Source organism: Heterocephalus glaber, unplaced genomic scaffold, assembly GCF_053883595.1.
Source record: "Heterocephalus glaber isolate CG9 unplaced genomic scaffold, H.glaber_assembly_v1.0 deba00001504, whole genome shotgun sequence".
In the NCBI taxonomy this organism is placed as follows: domain Eukaryota; kingdom Metazoa; phylum Chordata; class Mammalia; order Rodentia; family Bathyergidae; genus Heterocephalus; species Heterocephalus glaber.
In genome coordinates this window covers 2,703,161-2,729,487 of record NW_028258324.1, presented here as the reverse complement: position 1 = coordinate 2,729,487, position 26,327 = coordinate 2,703,161, and the positions used below count along the sequence as shown (strand labels likewise).

Below are 26,327 nucleotides of genomic sequence, written 5' to 3'. Positions count from 1 at the left end.
CAGAAATGGGACAGCACCCAGGAAGGAGCTTGGCGGGGAGGGCGGTGGCTGAGAGTAGGGGGGCGGGCCCCAAGGCGGCGAGCTCCGCGCCCAGCTCGCCCGGGGACCGCCGCGTGTCCTCAATAAAGATGGCGGCAGCGGCTTCGGTCGCCCGTGCTGCCATGCGCGGTGGGCTGTACTACCCGGTTTGGGGCGTCGGGGCGAAGGTGGAGCGAACTATCCGGGCGGCTGGGAGCCATGTTGGAGCGACGGGAGGCGGCAGCGGCGGCGGGGATGCTGTGGTGGGGGCGGCAGGAGCAAGGGCCGTATGCTAGAAGGGCTCCGGCCGCGGAGTAGATGGTGCCCGGGGGCAGGCGGCGGCGCGGAGGGATAGGCCTAGAGGCGGGGGGCTGGGGCTGGGGCCGCAGAGGGGGCCGGGGCGGCGGGGCGGGCCTGAGGCTCACGCCGGGGCGGGGGACGGTGCAGGCCGTCCACAGAGGCGGGGGGCGATGGCGAGACGGCCTCTGTGTTGGGGTCTCGGGGGATCATCGACCCCGTTGCTCGTGCTGCTTCTCCTCTCTTTGTTCCCCCTCAGCCAGGAGCTGTGGGGCGGCGGGGACCAGGGCTGGGACTCGGGGGTACCTGCTGCTGCGGGGCCGAGGGCGCAGATCGGCGGCAGAGCCTTAGCCCTTTGTCCCGAGCCGCCTGAGTCCGGGGATGAGGAGAGGCCCGGCCTACGAGTCGGGAAGCCCATCGTCGCGGGGCTCCGAGAGGAACAGCAGCGCGCCCAGATACGGCGAGGGCCCGCCGAGCAGCCAGACATGGATCTGGAGGTGCAGGCATCGGGCAAGCGCAAGCGAGAGACAGGGGAGGGCCTGGGGTCTCTGCTATGCTGGCGCCCGGAGTTCTCCTGCGGGCAGACAGGGACTTTCCGAAGAGGCGGTCTATCGCCAGAGGCTCTATCCTCAGGGACCCCGAGTCTAGGGAGCACGTTGCCCCTCCCTTCGGACTTTCTGGCTCAGCCCGGTGGTCTCCAGCCAGTGTCCTTCCAGAGACTTGCTAGGAGAAGCGCCCGCAAAAGAGTGGGCACCTTGCGTTGCTGTGAGGAATTGTGGGGATCGGGGCGCAGGAGGCAGGGCGAGAGAGCGGGGACAGCTGGAGAGGACAGGGCGTTTCCTCGGTGGGACTGTCTTCCTGGGGTCGGGGAGTCTGGCCGTGGGCTAGATTCAGCACCGCTCGAGGCGAGGACAGCTCCGACGTCGGGTTCAGCACCCGGCGAGCTACGGACAGCTCCTAGACGCATGCGCCCCGGCAGTGCCTTCCGCCGCCGCTTCCTCCCTCAGCGCCCCGGGCCGCGGCCACCCGGGCTTTCCACGCCACTGCTGCTGCAGGCCAGTCCTGAAGCCTGGAAAACAGCCTCTGCGAACCGAGCACGCTCCCGTCGGGCTGCAAACCGCCACCCGAAGTTCCCGCAGTACAACTACCAGACACTGGTGCCCGAGAATGAGGCGGCGGGCACCGCGGTGCTACGCGTGGTGGCACAGGACCCGGACTCTGGTGAAGCCGGGCGTCTGGTCTACTCCCTGGCGGCGCTCATGAACAGCCGCTCGCTAGAGCTATTCAGCATCGACCCGCACAGCGGCCTTATTCGCACAGCCGCCGCTCTGGACCGCGAGAGTATGGAGCGCCACTATCTGCGTGTGACTGCGCAGGACCACGGCTCGCCGCGCCTCTCAGCCACCACCATGGTAGCCGTGACAGTAGCCGACCGCAACGACCACTCACCGGTGTTTGAACAGGCGCAGTACCGGGAGACCCTTCGTGAGAATGTGGAAGAGGGCTACCCCATCCTGCAGTTGCGTGCCACGGATGGCGATGCGCCCCCCAACGCCAACCTGCACTACCGCTTTGTGGGGCCACCAGCTGCTCGGACGGCCGCTGCTGCTGCTTTTGAGATTGATCCACGCTCTGGCCTCATCAGCACCAGTGGTCGTGTGGACCGAGAGCACATGGAAAGCTATGAGCTGGTGGTGGAGGCCAGCGACCAGGGTAAGGAACCTGGGCCACGCTCAGCCACTGTGCGTGTACATATAACTGTGTTGGACGAGAATGACAATGCTCCCCAATTCAGTGAGAAGCGCTATGTGGCACAGGTGCGTGAAGATGTGCACCCCCATACTGTGGTACTTCGTGTCACAGCCACAGACCGGGATAAGGACGCCAATGGTTTGGTACACTACAACATTATCAGTGGCAACAGCCATGGCCACTTTGCCATCGACAGCCTTACGGGTGAGATCCAAGTAGTGGCACCTCTGGACTTCGAGGCAGAGAGAGAGTATGCCTTACGCATCCGGGCACAGGATGCAGGCCGGCCCCCTTTGTCTAACAACACGGGCCTGGCCAGCATCCAGGTGGTAGACATCAATGATCATACTCCTATCTTTGTCAGCACACCCTTCCAGGTCTCTGTTCTGGAAAATGCACCCCTGGGCCACTCAGTCATCCACATTCAGGCAGTGGATGCAGACCATGGGGAGAATGCCAGGTTGGAGTATTCCCTAACTGGTGTGGCACCTGATACACCCTTTGTGATAAACAGTGCCACTGGCTGGGTCTCTGTGAGTGGTTCCCTGGACCGTGAGTCTGTGGAACATTACTTCTTTGGTGTGGAGGCCCGAGATCATGGCTCTCCCCTGCTCTCTGCCTCAGCCAGTGTCACAGTGACTGTGTTAGATGTTAATGACAATCGGCCTGAGTTCACCATGAAAGAGTACCACCTTCGGCTGAATGAGGATGCGGCTGTGGGCACCAGTGTGGTCAGCGTGACTGCTGTAGACCGTGATGCCAACAGTGCCATCAGCTACCAGATCACTGGTGGCAATACCCGGAATCGATTTGCCATCAGCACCCAGGGGGGTGTGGGTCTGGTAACACTGGCTCTGCCATTGGATTACAAGCAGGAACGCTACTTCAAGCTGGTGCTTACTGCATCTGACCGTGCCCTTCATGATCACTGCTATGTGCACATCAACATCACAGATGCCAATACTCACCGGCCTGTCTTCCAAAGTGCTCACTACTCAGTGAGCATGAATGAGGATCGGCCAGTAGGTAGCACTGTAGTGGTCATCAGTGCCTCTGATGATGATGTAGGTGAAAATGCTCGTATCACCTATCTTCTGGAGGACAACCTGCCTCAGTTCCGTATTGATGCAGACTCAGGGGCTATTACCCTACAGGCTCCATTGGACTATGAGGACCAGGTGACTTACACTCTAGCTATTACTGCACGGGACAATGGCATCCCACAGAAAGCAGATACCACTTATGTAGAGGTGATGGTCAATGATGTGAATGATAATGCTCCACAGTTTGTGGCCTCTCACTATACAGGGTTGGTCTCTGAGGATGCTCCACCTTTCACCAGTGTCCTGCAGATCTCAGCCACTGACCGGGATGCTCATGCCAATGGCCGAGTCCAGTACACATTCCAGAATGGAGAAGATGGGGACGGAGATTTTACCATTGAGCCCACCTCTGGTATAGTCCGGACTGTGAGGCGGCTAGACCGTGAGGCAGTGCCAGTATACGAGTTAACTGCTTATGCAGTAGATCGTGGTGTGCCCCCACTACGGACTCCGGTCAGTATTCAGGTGACAGTGCAAGATGTGAACGACAATGCACCTGTCTTCCCAGCTGAAGAGTTTGAAGTACGGGTGAAAGAGAACAGCATTGTAGGCTCAGTGGTGGCCCAGATCACTGCAGTGGACCCTGATGAAGGCCCTAATGCCCATATAATGTACCAGATTGTGGAGGGGAACATCCCTGAGCTATTCCAAATGGACATCTTCTCTGGAGAGCTGACAGCACTCATTGATCTGGACTATGAGGCTTGCCAGGAATATTTGATTGTTGTGCAGGCCACGTCTGCCCCTCTGGTCAGCCGGGCCACTGTGCATGTCCGCCTGATCGACCAGAATGACAACAGTCCTGTGCTCAACAACTTCCAGATCCTCTTCAACAACTATGTATCCAACCATTCAGATACCTTCCCCTCAGGCATCATTGGGCGCATTCCAGCCTATGACCCTGACGTCTCTGACCACCTCTTCTATTCCTTTGAGCGTGGCAATGAGTTGCAGCTGCTGGTGGTCAACCAGACCAGTGGGGAGCTGCGACTTAGTCGAAAGCTAGACAACAACCGCCCACTAGTGGCCTCCATGTTGGTGACTGTCACAGGTGAGGGGCAGAGAGCAGGCAAGTAACTTGTCAGGGCCGTAAGGTCTCTACAAGGCATCTCAAACCAGAGTGATTTCCCAGCCTTCCAAGAATTCCTTAAGTGTTGGGTTCCTGTGCCCCACAAATCTACCATAGTCTTCATAGGGAGCCTGCTTAGGTTCTTAGACAATCTCCACAGGACCCCCAAGGCTCTATGGCATCTAGTAGACTCAATAAAGACTATAAACAAATATCTATTAACCTAGGGATAGCTCCCCTACCCATAAGGGTAGTGGAGGTCTTGGTGTAATGCTCTGAATGTCCCAGGCAAAGCCAGAGTGTATTAGTTCACACCACACCCATGGTTAAATGAAGGATTACTTTGGGTTCTTGCTCCATCTGAGCAGGAAAAGGAGGCCAGCCAGTTTAGTGGTCAGGGACAGCAGTTTTCTATGGCAGCTTTGGGCAGAGGAGGGTTCAGATTGGCCTGGCTGATGTCCAAAGTGCTGTCCAAGGCTTTGCTCTTTGAAAAAATGTCCAGAGGCCCACCTGCTTCTTGCCTGCTTCCACTACCCCAGGCTTTCATAAATCCTTCCCTAATAGGAGGATGTCCTACTTTCTGGAGGTTGCAGAGGTTGAGATTTCAGTGATATTCCTCAGTTCTGAAGCTGAGATTCCTGGCATGTCCAGAGAAGGCACAGACTTCATTTATTCTCAGTTCACTCAACAACCAATCTTTATTGCCCACCTAAATGTGTGCTAGGAGACAAGATGAAAAGGCAGAAAAGTACCTCACCTTCATCTCAGAGCGGACACAGAAACCATAGGACTCAGATCTAGGGTAGTGGGCAGCTTTGTTAACTCAAGAATGCTGATAGTCTAGGTAAAGGCAGATGTCTCTAATCCTAGCACTTTGGAAGGCTGAGGCAGGAGGCTCACAAGTTCAAACCCAGCCTGGTCAATTTAGTTTTTTAGTGAGACCTTATCTCAACATAAAAAATAAAGCAAAATAAAGAGCTAGAGATGTAGCCCTGGGTTCAATCCCTAGTACAGGGAGCAGGAGGGTACACATGTGGAGATGTGTAGGGGTGTGTTGCCAGGGTTCAAGATCCTACTGGTGCTTGCTGACTCAGGGTTCTGGGGAATGGCATTGAGTGTTCAGGGCCAGGACCCCTTATAGTGCCATGGCAGAGCAGTTTTCTCACTTGAGATAGGGGTAGCTGATCTCCGACCTGGAACTGCCCTTGCTTCTTGGAGGGGATGTTGACTGTGTATGGGGGGGGGGCAGGAATGGGTAGCCAGTGGCCTTGTCTTGTGTCCTGAATGGGGGTAGCTGCTGAACATGGCAACTAGGGAAAGTGTGGGTTACTGAGCACTAGGAACCTTGTGTTTTGCGGTAACGTGCAGACCCATGGGCACTGTTGATGGCTTGCTGATCACTGGTCCAGCCCCCTCTTTATACTGGGAATAGGGGAGGAAGCAGCAGCTTGTTGACACCTTGATGCTGGGCCCACAGGTGGTGTTCACTAGCTCCAGACTATTGTGTCCTTGGGGGGCCAACCTGTTGACTCAGAGGTGCTGGGGGACTGAGCAATCACTGGCACCAGCCCTTTTGTGTCCCAGGAGAGGCAGCTGCTAGCCCTTGGCTGACCGCTGCCCATGTCCCTGTCTGCAGATGGCCTTCACAGTGTGACGGCGCAGTGTGTGCTTCGCGTGGTCATCATTACGGAGGAATTGCTTGCCAACAGCCTAACCGTGCGCCTGGAGAACATGTGGCAGGAGCGCTTCCTCTCTCCACTGCTGGGCCACTTCCTTGAAGGCGTGGCCGCAGTGCTCGCCACGCCCACCGAGGACGTCTTCATCTTCAACATCCAGAACGACACTGACGTGGGGGGCACCGTGCTAAACGTGAGCTTCTCAGCGCTGGCCCCGCGGGGCGCGGGCACGGGTGCTGCGGCGCCCTGGTTCAGCACAGAGGAGCTACAGGAGCAGCTGTACGTCCGCCGCGCTGCTCTGGCGGCCCGTTCGCTGCTGGACGTGCTGCCCTTTGACGACAACGTGTGCCTGCGCGAGCCCTGCGAGAACTACATGAAGTGCGTGTCCGTGCTGCGCTTCGATTCCTCTGCGCCCTTCCTGGCCTCCGCCTCCACGCTCTTCCGGCCCATCCAGCCCATCGCCGGCCTGCGCTGCCGCTGCCCGCCCGGGTTCACCGGTGATTTCTGTGAAACCGAGCTCGACCTCTGCTACTCCAACCCCTGCCGGAACGGCGGCGCCTGCGCGCGGCGCGAGGGCGGCTACACCTGTGTCTGCCGCCCACGCTTCACGGGTAAGTCCAGCGGACTGGGTCAGTCGACGGTGACAGTGAGTACCGGGAGTCACTTGCGGTCACAGAGGCTGGTGCAGGCGTGGGTAGACCAGAAGCCGCAGAGCCTAGTCCGGAAAAATCCGCAGGTCATCCAAAACTGAGGGTTTATAGGCTGGAGGGGCCGGGGGCGGGGCTTGATGATGGGCGGGGCCATATGGGATGGTAGGGCAACCTCGCTAGGGCGGGGCCTGCTTGGGAGGCCCGGCCTTTGAGGGGGTCTCTGATGGACCCTCCCCACAGGAGAAGATTGCGAGCTGGACACCGAGGCCGGACGCTGCGTGCCTGGCGTCTGCCGCAATGGCGGGACCTGCACCGACGCGCCGCACGGCGGCTTCCGCTGCCAATGCCCGGCAGGTGGTGCCTTCGAGGGCCCGCGCTGCGAGGTAGCAGCCCGTTCCTTCCCACCCAGCTCGTTCGTCATGTTCCGGGGCCTTCGGCAGCGCTTCCACCTCACGCTCTCCCTCTCGTAGGTGCCGGTCCCACATCCCTCCCCGCGTGACCCTATCAGGTTCCCTACTGCCCCATCCCAGTGTACCCAAAGGACACTGCCCTCTCCTGACACTGTCTCCTGCCCTCCTCTCCCACCCCAGCTTAGGCAGGCTCGGCTCAGTGGGGGTGAGCTCAGCTGGGCTCCTGACATCCCACTCCCTTCCACCCAGGTTTGCGACTGTGCAGCCCAGCGGGCTACTTTTCTACAATGGGCGCCTGAATGAGAAACATGATTTTCTGGCCCTGGAGCTCGTGGCTGGCCAAGTGCGGCTCACGTATTCCACTGGTGGGTGCTCCCGAGGATGTCTGTGACAGGGCCTGGGTGCAGTGTGCATGGGGCAGTCTGCCTCCCTGAGCACACACCATGGTGCCCAACAGACAGCAGCGAGGACCCAGTTGCTCATCCTTGCCCTATGGGAACGTCTGTCTCTCCACACGTGTGTCTCTCCTGTCTGTTCAGGGGTACTCTAGTGCAGCCAGTATGGTCATCAGGGGGTCTACTGATCTGATGCCTCCAGGACGGCCCTTGGAGGGCTAGGGTGACTAAGCAGCTCCATACAACTCTCCACATGCATGTCCCCCACAGGCGAGTCCAACACAGTGGTCAGCCCCACAGTTCCAGGGGGCCTGAGTGACGGGCAGTGGCATACAGTACATCTGAGATACTACAATAAGGTACATGCCACCGCTGTTGTGGTGTATGGGGAGAACTGGGATTCTAAATTGGGAAATTCAGGGGTACCCTAGGGACATTGTTGACTGGTGTGCCTGGGTCTTCAGCCCCGGACAGATGCCCTAGGGGGTGCTCAGGGCCCCTCCAAGGACAAAGTGGCTGTATTGAGCGTGGATGACTGCAATGTGGCTGTGGCTCTGCAGTTTGGTGCTGAGATTGGCAACTACTCATGCGCAGCTGCTGGTGTGCAAACAAGCTCCAAGAAGTGAGGCCCCCACCCTCTGACCCCCATGTCCTCTGCCACCAGAGCCTACTCCCACCCTTCACATAGCTCATCCTTACCCCAAACTGCCAAACTCCGCATCCTTTCCCCCAAGAGATTACCCTCTTCCTTTAAAGGCCTTGCAAGGCTGCTCACCCTAGCCCCAGTTATGTATTCTACCCTGGACCCCTGCCTCCACGCACACACCCCAGGGACCCAGTCCTCCCAAATCTCTATATCCCCACCCAACTGTCTGATGCCACACATTGCCACCATCCCCATTAATATCATGCTCAGCCCCCAGAGCTCTGAGCCTGCCATCCCACCTTCCAACCCCACTTCTCCATCCTCTACCCTAACTACCCAAATGCCTTGCTCCTTCAGAGTCCTTGACACCAGCTCCCCCACCTTTCCCTGACCAACTGCCCATCATGGTCTCCTTTTTACCCTCACAATTGAAGTAAGGCTCTAACTCCTTCCCCAGCCTGGGCTATCCTTCCCCCTAATCACCTTTCCCTCTGAATCCTACTTCCTACTTCTTGTGGCCCCCAGGAGCAACCCTACTTTGGCCCCAGTCCCACCAATGACCCAGGCCTCTGACCCGCAGGTCCCTAGACCTGACAGGCCCTCTGCTTCTGGGAGGTGTCCCTAACCTCCCCGAGAACTTCCCTGTGTCCCACAAGGACTTCATCGGCTGTATGCGAGATCTGCACATCGATGGCCGCCGAGTGGACATGGCGGCCTTTGTTGCAAACAATGGCACCCTGGCAGGTAGGCCTGAAGTTTCCACTTGCCCTACTATGGCCCTGTCCCCATCATAAGGAGGAGGTGGAGGGCTACAAGGGGTGGGTGGCTCCATATCTGACCTTAACCTGATCCTTTTTTTTTTTTTTTTTTGGTACTGGGGATCAAACTCAGGACCTTGCGCTTGCGAGGCAGGCAGTGGAACCACTGAGCTAAATCCCCGGCCCTTAACCCGATCTTTTGATGGCAAGTGCCATGCTGTAACTCAGCCTTTAGGGCCTTACTCCTACCAACCCACTCCCCAAGGCAACATGAGGCTGAGGTCCTGTCAGCTTTCAGTTCCTCTGGACTTGAAATATCCTGACCAGCACTGATGCCCCACCTCCCTTGCCATATTTGCATATCTTCCATCTGCCTTCCTCTCCCAGGCTGCCAGGCCAAGCTGCACTTTTGTGACTCAGGCCCCTGCAAGAACAATGGCTTCTGCTCAGAGCGCTGGGGTGGCTTCACCTGTGACTGCCCTGTGGGCTTTGGTGGCAAAGACTGTCGGCTCAGTGAGTACCTCAGCATGGGAATGGAGGGTCTGTAGGGTAGGGTCTGTTCTTTGGGTGGGATTTGTAACCCTGCTTCTCTTATCCCCTCAGCCATGGCCGATCCCTACCACTTCCGTGGCAACAGTACACTGAGCTGGGACTTTGGCAGTGACATGGCTGTGTCTGTGCCATGGTACCTGGGGCTGGCATTTCGAACACGGGCGATGCAGGGGGTCCTGATGCAAGTGCAGGTTGGGCCACACAGCACACTCCTCTGCCAGGTGTGTCTGTCCTTCTGATCCCTCCTGGTACCCTCAGCTCCCAATCTGATCCCACCAGAAACCACCTTCCTATGGGTTCAGGTCTGGTCACGTAGCACACTCTTCTGCCAGGTGTGGTTTGTTTGTTTGTTTTCTGGTACCAGGGATCGAACTCATGACCTTGCACTTGTCAGGCAGGTGTGGTGCCACTAAGCTACATCCTCAGCCCTCTGCCAGGTGTCTTGACCACACTGGACCCTAGACCTTGACTCTTTCTCTACTGTGACACCCTCTGCAGGTGCAGAGCGCAAGCAAAGTTCTCTCTTATGCTGTCTGCACCAATCCATGATCCCTGGTTCCATCCTTTGCCCCCTGACATATATCAACAACATGGTATGCCTTGGCACAGAGCTCTGTATGCCAGATATAACCTTGACTCCACTGTTTGACCTCTGAGCCCTCCTATCTCATCTCTTAGCCTCAGCCCAGTTTGGGGCTCTAACCCCAGGGCTATACATCTCTCCCCACAGCTAGATCAGGGATTGCTGTCAGTGACGGTAACCAGGGGCTCCATCCGGGCTGCGCACCTCCTGCTGGACCAGGTGACTGTCAGTGATGGCCGGTGGCATGATCTACAGCTGGAGTTGCAGGAGGAGCCAGGTGGCCGGCAGGGCCACCATGTCTTCATGGTCTCACTGGACTTCAGCCTTTTCCAGGTCTGATCTCTGACCCGAGCACAGTCTGTTCTCAGCCTTCCAGCTGGACTTACTTTATTTGACTCCATCTCTTGTCCCACTCCTCTCCACTCTGCTGTACCACATCTGATGTTCTTCCAACCCTCTCCTCATATCTCTGCTCTGAGCCCACCCTACCAGTCAGGTTGGTTCCTGGCAGGCCTTCCTCATACCAGATTTCTGGCCTGGTCTGAAGGTACTTCAGTAGTCAGTACTTTGCCTGACTCCTGAAAGCCCCTTCTGGTCTCTGCCCCAAACCCTACCTAGCCCAGATCAAAATCATGGATTTTCAAGGTCTGCTCTGGGTCCAGGAGGGAGGGCCTTTTCTGTTATGCATCCCCCTGCCCTACCAGGTTCCCTATACTTGGGGCAGCTCACTGCCAGCCCATTTCTCTGATACAGAGCCACAAAGGATGCTCATGCAGGGCTAAAGAAGGCCAGTGGTGACTCTAGGGTATGGCAGGGTCTATTAGGCACTGTCTCCCTCAGTGCTGACTGCCCTTCTTCCAGGACACCATGGCAGTGGGGACTGAGCTGCACGGCCTGCAGGTAAAGCACCTCCATGTGGGAGGCCTGCCACCCAGCAGTAAGGAGGAGGCTCCTCAGGGTTTGGTTGGCTGTATCCAGGTAGGGGTCTGCATGGAAACAGGATATGGGGACATTGGAGTCAGTGGACAGATGTCAGGGCCTCCTAGGGACCTGAAAAGCTGCATTCTGGTGGGGTTGGAGGGGAGTTCAATGACCCAGAGAATCAGAAACAGATTGAGCTTGCTGTGGTATTGAAGGTGAGAGTGTAGTGTAGATTATTAAGGGTTAGGGATCTCTACCAGAGATAGCACAATTAAGTCCTTTGGGAACTGAATTGGGGATATTTGGGTGGCTTAGGCCTTTGGGAGGCTTAGGGGAGACTGCATGTCAGGGATCATCAGACGTACAGGGCTTGAGGCTGGGACTCACCCCTTCCTGGCTGTGTCCACAGGGTGTGTGGCTTGGCTCTGCACCCTTGGGGTCCCCAGCTCTGCTGCCCCCTAGCCACCGAGTGAACGTGGAGCCTGGCTGCATCGTGACCAATGCCTGTTCCTCCGGACCCTGCCCACCCCATGCTAACTGCCAAGACCTGTGGCAGACCTTTACCTGCACCTGCCAACCAGGTGGGCCTCAAGAGGGTTAGGGAAGGGCCATCTGGGCCGGAGCCAGGGCCTTGGGCTGGAGGGCCTAGAGCAGGCACAGGTGACCGCCTTCTCTGTATTCTGTGGTCAGTGCCCTGAGCTTCCCAACCCATCCTGCAGGTTACTATGGCCCCGGCTGCGTGGATGCCTGTCTCTTGAACCCCTGTCAGAACCAGGGGTCATGTCGGCATCTGCCAGGAGCCCCCCTTGGCTATACCTGTGACTGTTTAGGTGGTTATTTTGGGCACCACTGTGAGCACAGGTAAGAAGCTGGAGGCTGAGGTGATGGTGAGACTTGCTGGGGTGGGGAGGGTTACTGAGATAATATCTCATGTCCAGGATGGACCAGCAATGTCCCCGAGGCTGGTGGGGGAGCCCAACCTGTGGCCCCTGCAACTGTGATGTTCACAAGGGCTTTGACCCCAACTGCAACAAGACAAATGGGCAGTGTCACTGCAAGGTTTGCCTGACCCTGATCCCTGACCTCTTAACCCTGACTCTCTTTTTTTGGTACTGGGGACTGAATTTGGGTCCTTGCACTTGCAAGGCGGGCAGTGGAACCACTGAGCTAAATCCCTGGCCCTTAACCCTGACTCTTGCTGGCCTGCTGACCTCTTCCATCTGATGTGGGCTCTAACCTCTCATCTGTGTCCTGTGACCCAGTTGTTATTTCTCATCCTTGGCCCTAACTCCTTCTCTGTTTTTATTTGAGGCCAGTCTTCCTTCTGGCCTTTGAGCCCTGTTCTCTTTACCCTTTTCCCTTGATTCCACTTGCTCCCCAAGCCTTCATCTGAGACCCCTACCTTAAGCCTCGAACTCTGACTTCAGGCCCCTGACCCATCCTTGAACAGGAGTTCCACTACCGACCACGGGGCAGTGATTCATGCCTCCCCTGTGACTGCTACCCCGTGGGCTCCACCTCGCGCTCATGTGCACCCCACAGTGGGCAGTGTCCCTGCCGCCCAGGAGCTCTTGGCCGCCAGTGCAACAGCTGTGACAGTCCGTTTGCAGAGGTGACAGCCAGTGGCTGCCGAGGTGAGCAAGCTCCACCCAGCTTCTCCATAAAGGGCTGGTTTGTTAGAATGAAAGTGAGGTTGGTAGAATATAAAACACCAGTTTCTAACAACAAGAACAACAACAACAAAGGCTGATGCCGCTAAAGAGTCACTGAGTGGGATACTTAGGTCCTGGGTGGGGGAAGGGCTCAGGGAGGCTTTTCCTGAAGGAGATCAGTTATACCCAGGGCAGCCCATGTTTACCCCAAATACTTTACTGAACCGTCACAGAACCTGACAGGCCAGCTCCTGAGAAGCCAGCCAGGGAGTGGTGGGGTGTGGGGTATGGGCCTGTGGTGGGTGGCAGAGGGGCAGTGGAGGTCGCCATCACTTGCCTGGCTACTTAGCTTAGTGCCCCCCTCTTTCTAGTGCTCTATGATGCCTGCCCCAAGTCCCTGAAATCTGGTGTATGGTGGCCCCAAACTAAGTTTGGTGTCTTGGCTACAGTGCCCTGTCCCCGGGGGGCCCAAGGTGAGTCTGTGGGGTGAAGGGACACTGCTGAGGGTGGGGCTGGCCCTGTTCTTTGATTGCTAGAGCCACCTCTTTCCCAATTTGGGTGGCCTTGTACTTGTAAAGAAGTGGGAGTGGGAGTCCTTGTGGGCCCCTCACTGTCTCCTAGGGGATCTGGGTCTCTCCGTATCTCCCTACACCCTCATTAAGCCTCCATCTGTTTCTCTTGGCTTCTGGGCAGGATTGCGGGGTGCAGGTAAGGGGTACGTGTTTGCTTAGGTACGCTGCCCCCTCCCACTGCCAGAGCTTTTGCAGATCCCTCCTTCTTCTTAAGGTCCCTGCAGACCCCTCCCCACTGCCTGAGGTTTCTAAAATTGACTCCCAACTGCCTAAAGTGTCTGAAGGCCCCTTTGTGCCTTTCTGAGGACTGCAGAGACCCTTCCCAGAGGCCTGAGGTCCTCAGAGGTTAGCCCCAACACCCTCCACACTTCCTAAGAGACTTGCAGATCCTACCCTAATTCCTGAGATTCCTGAAGGATTTCCCCTGCTTTCTGAGTTTCCTGAAGGCCTCTCCCTACTGACTGAGGTCACAAAGACCCCCTCCCCTCTGCCTGAGGACTCCTCAGCTCACCCTGCTGCTTATGGGCCCCTCAGAACTCTCCCTGCTGCCTGAAGTCTTTGCAATGGCTGATGGAGATTGCCCATGTATGCATGCTCATGTGTGTGTCTTTCTGTGCCTGTGCATGTGACTGTGAGTCTGTCTTGAAGGGATGGGGTTCTGTATTTAAGTTAGGGTCCCTTTTCTTGGTGGCCACAAGCTCCCTTCAAGCCAAGTCAGTTCTCATTCAACTTCTGTCCCAACTCCATAGACAGGGGCAAACAATGACAGTAAAGTAACAACTGAGCCAGTTAAAACTTATGTGAGAACCTATCCTTCTCTCACTCAGGTCACACAGTACTCGTGGAAGACCTTCTCTTGGGAGTGTGTTTGTGTGTGGATGAGATGGCATTGTGTGGCCATGTATCTATGTATGTGCAGCTGTGAGCATTGGCATGTGTGACATGAGTATGTGTGTGCGTACACGTGTGTGCTTGCAGCCATTCCTTGGACTCTCTTTTATGTGCTTGTGGTGAGAATGGATAATAGGCCCAACTGGGCTCAGGCCACTACATCTAGGTGTCTAGCTGTGGATGTCTCACTCTGGCCTTTGCCTCAGGCTTCCTCTGGTATAGGAGAGGGTGCTGTGGTCACCCATCAGCAGAGGTATCTAGGCTCCAGGCCTGACCAGGGGCTGCCTGCTCCCAGGTGCTGCTGTGCGACTCTGTGACGAGGACCAGGGTTGGCTGGAACCTGACCTCTTCAACTGTACCTCCCCTACCTTTCGAGAGCTCAGTCTGCTGGTGAGACTGCCCATACCTTGCCCTGTACCCCAGATCTTCCCTGGCCTCAGCAGCCCCTCAACTGTGGTGGGCCCTAAATAGCATACCTAGCCTTTGACTTCCTGGGCTTTTCTTGATTGCCCTTTAATCTGGCTAAGTCTTTCTCCCTTGGGACTACATGTAACCACTTCCATCCTTGTCCTGGCAGCTGGATGGCCTAGAGCAGAACAAGACTGCACTGGACACCGTGGAGGCCAAGAAGCTGGCCCAGCGGCTAAGGGAAGTGACTGGCCACACTGACTACTACTTCAGTCAAGATGTTCGAGTCACTGCACGCTTGCTGGCCTACCTATTGGCCTTTGAGAACCATCAGCAGGGCTTTGGACTGACAGCCACACAAGATGCCCACTTCAATGAGGTGGGGCTATGCCTGTGTTCCCAAGTCCCTGGCTCTGACTCCCAGCCCCATGCCCCTGATCCTCAGCCCCGAGCCCTGAAATCTCAGCTTAGATCCCTCCCAACTGCAGTCCTGGGCTTTTCCTTTTCCCATGGCCTCTTTATCCCTTCCCCTCCTTCTGGTTGGGGCCCCTCGAGCACCTGGCCAACCCCTCATGCCTGCCTTCCCCCTTTGCATGTTTCTCACTGGGCTGAGCCAAACTCTATCTCCATCCTCCCAGAACCTGCTGTGGGCTGGCTCTGCACTGCTTGCTCCAGAGACAGGAGACTTGTGGGCAGCGCTTGGGCAGCGGGCCCCTGAGGGCTCCCCAGGCAGCTCGGGGCTGGTGCGACATCTGGAAGAATACGCGGCTACACTTGCAAGAAATATGGAGCTCACATACCTGAACCCTGTGGGGCTGGTGACACCCAATATCAGTGCGTGGTGGGTGGGGCGGGGCAGGGTAGGGGCTGCAGGAGGACCTGGAGATCCAAGGGACAGAAGCTGCTGATGTGGGAGGCTATTCTACCGCCCACAGTGCTTTGTGGGATAGGCATTGCACTGGCAGTGGGGATAATGGGAGTTGGGTGCAGGTTGGGAGTAGCTGGGAATGGGACCTTCAGTTTGGGGAGAGGGTCCTTGATGGGTATCACCTTCTTTCTCCTGGGCAGTGCTCAGTATTGACCGCATGGAGCACCCCAGCTCCACCCGGGTGACCCGTCGCTATCCTCGCTACCATAGCAACCTTTTTCGGGGCCAGGATGCCTGGGATCCTCATACTCATGTTCTGCTGCCTTCCCAGTCCCCATGGCCATCCCCATCTGAAGGTGAGAGCCTTTGGGTGACCTCTGGGCCAAGTCCTGTCTTCCTGTTCTTCTCAAGCTGGATACCATACCACCTTCTTGCCAGTTCTCCCCACCTCACACCTCGCCCGCCACACCCTTACCTTGCCAGGTCCTCTCCCTGGCAAGGAGAGGGTTCTTCCCAGGCCTGAGTGTCCCCTTCCTGGGCCCCCTCTCCCCCCACTCTCCAGCTCTTGGAGAAGCTTGATGCTGGGTTGGATTCAGAGCTGGGTTTGTGGGTGCTCAGGGTCAGAGGTCACCCTGACAGTGCTCCACCTCCCTGGCAGCTCTGCCCACAGGCAGCGGCATGGAAAACTCTACCTCCTCAAGTGCAGTCCCTCCACCAGCACCCCCAGAACCGCAGCCTGAGTCTTCATTCTCCATTGTCATTCTTCTTGTGTACCGCACCTTGGGGGGCCTTCTTCCTGCCCAGTTCCAGGCTGAACGCCGGGGTGCCAGGTACTCCCAGGCTCCTCACTTTCGAGGTTCTTCTGAGCTTCTACCCAGCCAGCATCTCCATTTTTGGTGGGCAGATGATTAGGTTCTCAAAAATACAAGGTGCTGTTGTGCACAGCTCCAGGGAATCCTGTGCAAGCTGGATTCCAAGTGAATGTTTTCTGGACCTGTACAGAGTAGCTGAGGTGCCAATTGACAGCTGTATAGCCATGGGTGGGCCATTAAACAGAGGGGTACATGAGCCAGATACAGACAGGCCAACTGGCTGATAGGAAGACCGAGTGGTTGATGCATGTCAGATGGGAGTAGGAAAGGGACGTTTGAGATCAGCAGTGACAGCTTATTGAGCGGTTCGGGACTCAGACCCCAGACTGGGCAGGGTTGCTGCACCTCCTGGCACCAGCAGAGGCATTCTCAGAAAGAGCATCTGCTCTGGGAGCACCCTGGCCCCTGGGTCAGCAATAGCAAGTGATATGAAGACAGGGTGAGGTGGGCAGTCAGATATGGGAAGGCCAGTGTGTCCAAACCCAGATGGGTGTCTCCTCAGGCTTCCCCAGAACCCTGTCATGAACTCCCCGGTGGTTAGCGTGGCTGTGTTTCATGGACACAACTTCCTAAGGGGTGTCCTGGAGTCCCCGATCAGCCTTGAGTTCCACCTGCTACAGACCACGAATCGGAGCAAGGCGATCTGCGTGCAGTGGGACCCACCTGGCCTGTAAGGACTCTTGTCCCAAAACCTTTCGTCCCCCTGATAGCCTCTGGGAAGCCAACTGACAGACCCACTTTCCCAAGACCCCTGCCTGTGCTACTGTGCATCTAAACCCCTGAGAAATGCTGCTTCCCAGAGCCAGGCTCCCTTAGGCCCTCCTGCCATCTCCTACTCCCCAATGGGCAGGTGGGGCTAACTGTCCTGTGGCTTCAGGGAGGACCAGCATGGGATGTGGACAGCACGGGACTGTGAGCTGGTGCACAGGAATGGGTCCCATGCTCGGTGTCGCTGTAGCCGGACGGGGACTTTTGGGGTCCTTATGGATGCCTCCCCCCGTGAGGTATGTCTGTGTCTCAAGGAAATGTGAGATTGAAGGGGCAGGAAGGTTCTGCCCAACATACCAGTGACCGTCCTGTCTACACAGCGGCTGGAGGGCGACCTGGAGCTGCTGGCTGTGTTCACCCATGTGGTCATGGCAGTGTCTGTGGCTGCCCTGGTGCTGACTGCAGTGGTCCTCCTGAGTCTGCGCAGCCTCAAATCCAATGTTCGTGGGATCCATGCCAATGTGGCAGCTGCCCTGGGGGTGGCAGAGCTGCTCTTCCTACTGGGGATCCATAGGACCCACAACCAGGTACAGGTTCAGGGCCAAGCCATCTGTGTCCTGATGTCCACACCAGGCCTGGGAATGCCTGGGGCCAAAGCTCAGGGCCTAAGGTTGGGATGCTCAGATTGGGGCAAGAGTTTGGGGCAGGATGCTGGAGTAAGATGCTGTGGTTTAGGGATCAGAGCTGGGAAGCAGTTGCTTGGTGTGGGGTCAGAGTTAGGGCGAGGGCAGACAAGTCCTGATGCTCCGCTACCCTGCCTTTAGCTGGTGTGCACTGTGGTCGCCATCCTCCTGCACTACTTCTTCCTCAGCACCTTTGCCTGGCTCCTGGTGCAGGGCCTGCACCTCTACCGCATGCAGGTTGAGCCACGCAATGTGGACCGTGGTGCCATGCGCTTCTACCATGCCCTGGGCTGGGGTGTCCCTGCTGTGCTGCTAGGTGAGGCCCTGTCCACTTGCCCATTTAGGGCCTTGACCCTCAGCCTCTGTCCATCCCATGGTCTGATTCCTGACTGTGTCCCCACTCCTGATTACCACCTCCACCCTTGGCCTCCCACACCACCTACTTGGAGAGGAGCCTGTCCCCCTTCACCCCCAGCTCCTCCCCATGCATGTGGCTCCATAGCTCTAGGGCACAGCCCTTTTCTTCCCCAAGGCCTTGCTGTTGGCCTGGACCCCGAGGGCTATGGGAACCCTGACTTCTGCTGGATTTCCATCCACGATCCCCTCATCTGGAGTTTTGCCAGCCCCGTTGTCCTTGTGATAGTGGTGAGTGCTGGGCATGTGGTGTTACCCATGTACTTCCTGCTGGGAGAAGAGGAAAACTTGCAGGAAGCATGGTGGAGATCTGTTGAGGGTCCACAGGCTTGCTGTGCCCCCTCCCCCTCTGTTGTCTGGTCAGTGACCCCTTGCCACTCAGCTGGCATAGAGATGGGGGGATGGGTCAGAGACGAAGCCACTCCCCCTGCCTCCCTGTCTCTATTATGTGATCCCAACCTTCTCTGCCTCTGTTTCTGGTGTGTGTGTGTGTGTGTGTGTGTGTGGGTATGAGAGAGAGAACGAGAGAAAACATCGTACTGGTTTTTCTCTCTGTATAGTCTTGGTCTCTCTGTCCCTATCTGTCTCTTAATATCTCTCTCTCTCTGTCTTGTGCTGCTCTAACCCGGCCCCACATGTTGGCCGTGGGTCCAGATGAATGGGACTATGTTTCTCCTTGCTGCCCGCACATCCTGCTCCACAGGGCAGAGGGAGGCCAAGAAGACCCCTGTGCTGTGAGTTTGCTGGCTGAGGGATGTGGGATGTGGGGATCTCTCAGGATGGCAGACCTATCCTAGTTGTGGTCTGGGGCCCCCAGAGCACCCCTGGTGAGGGTTGGACAAAGGGATGAACTTGCATCTGCCCTGGCCCATGGCCCCTCTCTGGTGCTCTTGCCATACTTTGGCCCCACACATGCGTCCACTCTGTTGTCTCCTTGTCTCCTAGGTCTCCCCAGTTTCCCATAGGCTTGGTAGCTCACTTTTCCCCTGCCCCATGTGTCTCCACCTATTTTCTGTGTTTTCTCTCACGGCCTCCCTACTCCTTGGTGTACCTCATATCTTCTTATGCTCCTTGAGTGTACTTCTGGATCTGTGTGACTGCCCATCTGCCCAGTGTCCTCCTGAGACCTCCACCTTCTTATATGAGTCCCTTGTGTCCTCTGTGTCCCCTGTGTGAGTCCTGCCTGACCCTCATGTGTCCTCCAGTGTCCTTCCATGTCCTCTCAGCAGGACCCTTCGCAGCTCCTTTCTGCTGCTTCTGCTGGTCAGTGCTTCCTGGCTCTTTGGCCTCCTGGCTGTCAACCACAGCATCCTGGCCTTCCACTACCTCCATGCTGGACTCTGTGGCCTCCAGGTACCTCTAGCACCCTTCCCTACTGCTCCCCCTGCTCCTGCCCTGGATGGGCTCCAGCAGGCCAGCCCCAATCCTAGGCAGGGCAACGCCAGGTTAGCTGTTAACTCCAGACTAGACAGCAGCTCTCGATGCTGACTCCAGGCCTAGAGCTGACTCTCAACTGGACCCTGGCTAGTTAGGCTGGGTTCTGATCCTGGATTGGCCCCTTGTTGAGCCGAAGACTGTCACTGACTCTCACTCCTGCTGCATAGACTTTTCACTGCCCCTGCTGACTTGCCTGGACCTCCCTGATTCCCCTTTGGTTTTTTCCTTTTGCCAGTACTAGGGATTGAGCCCAGAGCCTCTATACTGCGCTACATCCCCAGCCCTTTATTTTTAATTTTGAGACAGAATCTCTCAAAGTAGCTAAATTGCCCAGGATAGGCTCAAATTTCTGATCCGATGCCTCAGCCTCCCAGAGTGCTGGGATTACAAGTGTGCATCACCACTCCTGGCTCCTGACTCCCTTTCTGTCCTGCCCACCTCCTCACTGACTCATGCTAATCTACAGTGACTGACAGGGGCCTCCACTGGCCCCTGCTGATCCCCTGCTGGCTCTATTTGAACTTCTCTGATCTCTCAGTCATCTTCACTGACTCCACTCTGACTACAGGGCCTGGCAGTGCTGCTGCTTTTCTGTGTCCTGAATGCAGATGCTCGGGCCGCCTGGACACCAGCCTGTCTAGGCAGGAAGGCAGGCCCTGAGGAGACAAGGCCAGCCCCTGGGATGGTGAGAGGCTGCCACAGCTGGGGAGTTGGGATGGGGCCCAGGGAGGCCCAGGCCTGAAGTTCCTTCAAGGTGGGCTCACAGCCCCATCCCACCTGCCTCCCCCAGGGGCCTGGGGCCTACAACAACACAGCCCTCTTTGAGGAGAGTGGCCTCATCCGCATCACTCTTGGTGCCTCCACCGTCTCCTCAGTGAGCAGTGCTCGCTCCGGCCGGACCCAGGACCAGGACAGCCAGCGGGGCCGAAGCTACCTCAGGTCAGTGGCTGCAAGTGGCTGAGACCAGTCCTTCTTCACTAGGGCTTGGTATTAGCCACCCTAAGACAGGTGGCTTCAAGCAGCTCAGCCCCTGTGGCTGACACCCTCAGAGCTGCACCAGCCTGCACAACACTGTCACAATCACATCCTCTTTGGTGGGGGCTTCTGTATTTCCAGAGACAATGTTTTGGTTCGACATGGCTCGGCTGCTGACCACACTGACCACAGCCTCCAGGCTCACGCTGGCCCCACTGATCTGGATGTGGCCATGTTCCATCGAGATGCTGGTAGAGTTGGAGCCCTGGGTCGAGGAGGGAGGCAGAGGGTCTCTCCCCAGTTCCCCTTCATTTTGGCCCAAACTGGGAGCAGTGTGTGACTGGAGTGGGACAAGCTGCCCCCAGGTCACTGCCTCAGGGGCACCTATCCACCCAGCCCTAGTTATCCCAACCAACTCCTGACCCAGCCATCCCTGATAAGGTCCAGCCTTCCTATTCCTATCTGCACTCCACACTTCACCCAACTTCCCTGGTACACCCACCTCCAAGCCCTCAGCTTTAGGCAATTTCCGTAGCCTCGTGTCCTTTGCCTCTCTAAGCTACTGTACATCTTTCTCTCCCTGACCTTCCCAACTCTAGGTGCAGACTCTGACTCTGACAGTGACCTCTCCTTGGAGGAGGAAAGGAGTCTGTCTATCCCATCTTCAGAAAGCGAGGACAATGACCGGGCACGAGGGCGTTTCCAGCGTCCTCTCCGCCGAGCAGCTCAGAGTGAGAGGCTCCTCACTCACCCTAAAGGTGATGGGAGCCCTCTGACCCCAAGGGTGACCAAAGGACACTTTGTGTTCCACTTAGATCTGACTGCAGGCACCTTGCCAACTCTGCAGGCTCCATTAGGAGCCTCTGGGGTCATCATTGGGATTCCATGCTCCAACCCTGTTGAGCCTCCATCTGTGCTCAGGGGACCCAGGAGCAGCCGGGGCAAAACAGTGATGAGATCAGAGAGGTTACAGAGTGACATGTCCTCCCTGCCACCTCTTGGCTTCCTTGTGGGTTGGAGTTCATCCTGGTCTTCTTGACTTCTCAGCCATCACACTCCTCCATCTCCAGTCACGGTTCACTTACAGTTAAGGATGGGGCCTTATTCAGTAACCCCTTTCCTGGATGGTCTTGGAGGAGATAGCCTCCGGTTCCTAGGTCTGCTCAATGAGAACAGCCAGAATTTCAAGGGTTGTGGGGGTCAGGGGACTCTGAGTCTGGATCACAGGGGTCATGGTCCATGGGGTCAAGCCAGAGGCTACTACTGTAACCTGTCCTGGCTTCACAGATGTGGATGGCAATGACCTCCTGTCCTACTGGCCAGCCCTGGGGGAGTGCGAAGCAGGCCCCTGTGCTCTGCAGACGTGGGGTTCTGAAAGGCGCCTGGGGCTGGACACCAGCAAAGATGCAGCCAACAACAACCAGCCAGACCTGGCCCTGACCAGTGGGGATGAAACTTCCTTGGGCCATGCCCAGCGCCAAAGGAAAGGTAGGAGTCCTGACCTTTAGCCAACACTATAGGAACCCTGGAGGCTGCTGTACCCTGACCCAGGCATCTCACCTTCCTGAGTCCAAGATGAGAGCTCTGTTGCTCTGATCTGGGAGGTTTCTACTCCTTTACTCTGCTTCATGGTCCTGGGAACTGCCCCTGTCCTGACCCAGGGATTCCCCTGACAATGCCCTGGCCTTCAGCACAGGGAACCCAGGGGCCACTTCTGCCCCAGCTCCTGCCCCTTTCCTACTGCCAGTCTGCTCTGATCTGCCAGGCTTTTGTCCCCCTGTCATGCTTTACAGCAACCCCAGAGGTCATCCCATACCAACACAGGAAGTTTCTGCCCAGAGATCCCCGGAGCGATTCCCCCTTCAACCCAGGCGATTCCTGCCCTTTTAACCCAGGCCTGGGCAGGGGTGCCCCTCTTTGGACCTCTGGGGGAGGTGTACCCCAACTCTGCACCAGGGACTGCCCTGACCTGAGGCAGAGGATTGCTGCCTCCCTACTCTGACCCTGTCCTGATGCCTCAGGGACACTCCCAGGGCTGCCTCTGCCCCTCTCTAACTGGTTTCTGCTCTCTACTCCGTGACAGGAATCCCAGGGACTGCCACATCCCTAGGCCCAGGGAATTTTTCCTGCCCCCACCCCACCCTTGTTCCCCACTCTATTCCTCCCATAGGCATCTTGAAGAACCGATTGCAGTACCCATTGGTGCCACAGACCCGAGGTGCTCCTGAGCTGTCCTGGTGCCGTGCAGCCACCTTGGGCCACCGTGCTGTGCCAGCTGCTTCTTATGGTCGCATCTATGCTGGTGGGGGCACAGGTAGCCTTTCGCAGCCAGCTAGTCGCTACTCTTCTCGAGAACAGCTGGATGTACTCTTGAGGAGGCAGCTGAGCCGAGAGCAGCTGGAGGAGCTCCCTGTCCCCGTTCTGCACCCCCTGAGCCGGCCAGGGTCCCAGGAATACCTGGACACTGCACCAGGCCACCCAGAGCCCAGAGATCGGGGCAGCACCCTGCCACGGAGGCAGCCACCCCGGGACTACCCTAGTGTCATGGCTGGCCGCTTTGGGTCTCGGGATGCGCTGGACTTAGGGGCACCCCGAGAGTGGCTGAACACACTGCCCCCTGTCCGCCGTACCCGGGACCTTGACCCCCAGCACCCACCTCTGCCCCTGCCTCCCCAGCAGCAGCTCTCAAGGGACCCCCTCCTGCCATCCCGACCCCTGGACCCTCTGTCTAGGAGCTCGAACTCTCGGGAGCGGCTGGACCAGGGGCCTAGTCAGCACCCCTCACGAGAGGCCCTCGGACCACCCCTGCCGCTCCTCAGAGCAAGGGAGGACCCTGCCAGTGGCCCCAGCCATGGCCCCTCCACAGAGCAACTGGACATTCTCTCCTCCATCCTTGCCTCGTTCAACTCCTCAGCCCTGTCCTCAAGCACACCCTCCGGCCCTCACACCACTGCCACGCCTTCTGCCACTGCCTCTGCGCTTGGGCCCTCCACGCCTCACTCCGCCACGTCTCACAGCATCTCAGAGCTGTCACCGGATTCAGAGTAAGCATGGTCTGGCCACTGTGCTATACCTTCATTGGCTTAGAGCACCCTTCTGTGTACCCCACCCCAAATTCCACCACAAGATGGGGTGGGAGTTGGTAAACAGGTGTCAGCTACCTCAGGCTGGTGACAGATCTGGCAGGAAATGGAAATATGACCAGCAGGGACTTGGCAACTGTGACTGGGACCAGCCTCCCTTTCCCACACCTCTTAGACTACGAGGGGAGATAAGTGCTTTCCGAATGGCTGGGCCTAGTGGAGACAGGACAGGAATCAAGTCTTAGAAGTGGGAGGTAACTGGGTATTTGTACGGGGCAGACAGGAGAGGGGAGGCTTTGCTTAGGAGTCTCTGCCTAAGTGGTCATATGGGATACCAGGATATGCCAGGGTGAAGAGCCAACTTTGAGAATAAACCATTCATTGCAGTATTCAGTCAATATTAAGTTCATTCTGCCTGTGGGCAATGTGGGATGGGGCTCAGAGTCACTGAGTTGAGATCTGACACATCCCAGGTACCTGCAGGGGCTCCAGGGGGTAGAGGATAACAGAAACACCCAGAAGTAGCTGCATACACAGGAATCTAAGAAGGAATGCTGGGACTTAGGAGGTCTTGTAACCCAATAGAGTTGCATTCCAGGCAGGAGAAAGGGCTTAGGTCAGACTGGGAGGAGCGGATGTCTGTAGGGTGAGAGGGCTTTGGAGGCAGAGTAGGGGATTAATGGGACTGAGCAAGGACCAGGCTGAGAGGACAAAGGAAGGAAGGAGTGGCAGGAGTTTGGGGTCCTGGGGGAATGGTGAGGGGCAGGGTCCCTGTGCTGCCTAGCCTTGGGGTCTGGCTATGTGGGAGGAGGGCTGGGGGGACTGACCAGGGTTTCATACTTTGGAGTCACACATGGAGTGAGTTTTGTCTGCTACCTCACTAGCTGCATGATTTTGGGCAGGGTACCAGCCTCTGTGCCTCTGTTTCTTCATCTGTAGAAGGGGTCTGTAGTGACAAACTCAGATGTGGAGAGTTGGGAGACATTATCTGTCAAGTGCTTCACAGAGCATCCATACATAGCGGGAGTTTTCTAAGTGCTTAGAGAAAAGACCTCAGAGGCCAAGGGCATTGCTGATGAGTCTGGGACCTAGAGTGGGTGGAGGATTCAGAACCCTGGAGGGGGCTTAGAGGTGGACCAAGCCAGGGCTGGTGGAGAAACCCAGAGCCAGTTGAGTTAGGGTACTCCTGGTGACGACCTTTGACTTCCATATTCAACACTACAGAGTTCCCAGAAGTGAGGGTCACTCCTGAGGGGCGGAAGTACAGACGAGGAGGAACAGCAGGGTGATGGAAGATTTGGGCTAAAAGAAGAAGATATTCCACCAGTCACAGAATGACCCCAGGCCGGCCTCGTGGGAGCCCTCCTCAGCTCTCTGCTGCTGTGAGGAGGTTCCATGCGCATCTGTGAGCATGCATGTGACAGGTGCAGGGGTGGGGACTGAAGGGAGGACTTTTATACCTTTTGTATCTTTGTAACCAGAGAGATATGCTTATGTTATTTTTCAGCTTTTTTGTTGGGTGGGGGAGTCTGAGGCTGGGCTGGGAGGGAGAAGGGGACAGAGGGAGAGAGACGCAGTTTGGCCCCATTTGGGTCACTAGCAAACCATATGTTTTCTCTAATCTTACTACGGTGGAGCCAACAGGTGGGACACATGCCCTCCTTCCTCTGCCCACCCCTAGATTGAGCTGAAGATTGTCAGGGCTCAAAATACAGAATGCATCTTTGCTTTTTCTTGAATGCCTTGCAGAAAGTTGTGGGGTTGTGGGTGGGTCTTGGAAACAGGGGTCCTCCAATCCCTCAAAGAGGCTTGCTCATGCCACCCTTCCCTGTGGACACCTGTGTGTTATGGGGAGTCCCTGCCACTTGCTGCCTTATACCTAGGACTGATGCTGTGGGTGCTGGCGGAGCAGCAGATGTCGTGTTTACAGAACAAGGCTTCCCTTTCTCCCTTGGGGAGGCTTGGGCCTCTATTCAGACCCCCCTGCAGGGGTAGGTGTGTTGGGGGGTTGCTCACCCACCCCTACCTGAGCAAAAGTCTGCGGTGCCATTCGATTCCCTGACACTGCCCCCTGAAGGTAGGCAAGTGGGTGAGCAAAGGGAGCAGAAATAAGGGAATTCAAGACCCCGAATGTAGGTGCCACTGCCCTCCCATGTTTACAGGATCCTCCTTGGCCCTAGGCACCGGGCTGCAGAAGTGACTCATTTCCACTCCTTCATTCCCTTATGAAGGGAGGAATGACTGTTAGGACCCTGTTCACTAAACCCTTACTTTCCTTACTTTGATGTTCAGAACTGGGGACTTTACACTTTTGTTACTTTGTTTACAGGTAGAGATATTTTTAAATGTTATGCTTTGTCTACAACTTAAAACTTTGAACTTTTATAGTTTGTTTACAGTTGAGCATTTTTTCCCTTTGTTTACAAGTGAAAGGTAGGAAAAGTGGGAAAGGGGCTTAGCAGACCCACCTGTGAAGACCTGGCCCTGGCCATCTTGAGGGGTTTCTAACCTCCAGCTCTCCCGGGCTAAAGGTCAGCCCTGAGTCCCCTGTTTAAGAGCAAACCCAGGAGGCCTGAGAGGCAGCATCCTCTTACCTCTGGGAACAGTAGTTGTGTAGGGTGCAGATACCCGCACCCCATGCATACTTTTGGGAGGCAGTTTCCAAGGAGATTAAAAATTCTACTTCATTGACTGGTGCCAAATCCCACCAGCCAGGACTCCAGCTCTCCTTACCCAGAATGACCTCAGCACTTGAAGGGCTGTGGTCAGGAGGGCATTCTTGTTATGTCCTAGGTGCTATAGAAGCCCCTCTCTGGGGTCTCTCCCCAGCCCAGCTGCCCTCTTTCCTGTCTGTATAAATTGTTCCGTGAAGCCGCGCTCTGTTTTGGGAATAAACTTCTATAGAAAACGGATGTTGTCTCTTTCTGTGGAGGT

General features: G+C 56.7%; 1 protein-coding gene across 7 annotated transcripts; it reads left to right on the top strand.

The window, feature by feature from the left end:
• Positions 1 to 465: 465 nt before the first annotated feature.
• Positions 466 to 26,305, top strand: Celsr3 (cadherin EGF LAG seven-pass G-type receptor 3). 7 transcript variants are annotated; one of them, XM_087186897.1, is made up of 36 exons: positions 467 to 4,221; positions 5,876 to 6,526; positions 6,806 to 7,031; positions 7,225 to 7,340; positions 7,641 to 7,729; positions 7,835 to 7,992; positions 8,597 to 8,760; positions 9,162 to 9,287; positions 9,378 to 9,547; positions 10,057 to 10,242; positions 10,771 to 10,887; positions 11,240 to 11,411; positions 11,550 to 11,691; positions 11,769 to 11,889; positions 12,281 to 12,464; positions 12,854 to 12,955; positions 13,176 to 13,190; positions 14,241 to 14,335; positions 14,523 to 14,732; positions 14,992 to 15,187; positions 15,422 to 15,577; positions 15,880 to 16,051; positions 16,596 to 16,763; positions 16,971 to 17,097; positions 17,182 to 17,388; positions 17,626 to 17,800; positions 18,017 to 18,129; positions 18,553 to 18,632; positions 19,128 to 19,251; positions 19,904 to 20,020; positions 20,126 to 20,274; positions 20,452 to 20,561; positions 20,910 to 21,068; positions 21,598 to 21,798; positions 22,481 to 23,354; positions 24,618 to 26,305. In XM_087186897.1, exons 1-36 carry the CDS (start codon positions 489 to 491, stop codon positions 24,643 to 24,645), a joined length of 9,933 nt encoding a protein of 3,310 aa, XP_087043023.1. In that variant the 5' UTR covers positions 467 to 488; the 3' UTR covers positions 24,646 to 26,305. The 7 variants fall into 7 exon arrangements, with proteins under 7 accessions (XP_021113449.2, XP_087043023.1, XP_012925285.2 ...); XM_013069831.3 differs by having other exon boundaries at positions 19,125 to 19,251; XM_021257818.2 differs by having other exon boundaries at positions 10,771 to 10,809; positions 17,626 to 18,129; positions 19,125 to 19,251.
• Positions 26,306 to 26,327: the final 22 nt, after the last annotated feature.

Bases quoted from the DNA above. Each gene is read 5' to 3' on its own strand.
- Celsr3 (XM_021257760.2), top strand. From the start codon at position 489: ATGGCGAGACGGCCTCTGTGTTGGGGTCTCGGGGGATCATCGACCCCG. The intron at 10,888-11,239 runs GTAGGGGTCTGC...CTGTGTCCACAG, and splicing joins GTTTGGTTGGCTGTATCCAG to GGTGTGTGGCTTGGCTCTGC. The intron at 11,412-11,549 runs GTGGGCCTCAAG...CCCATCCTGCAG, and splicing joins TACCTGCACCTGCCAACCAG to GTTACTATGGCCCCGGCTGC.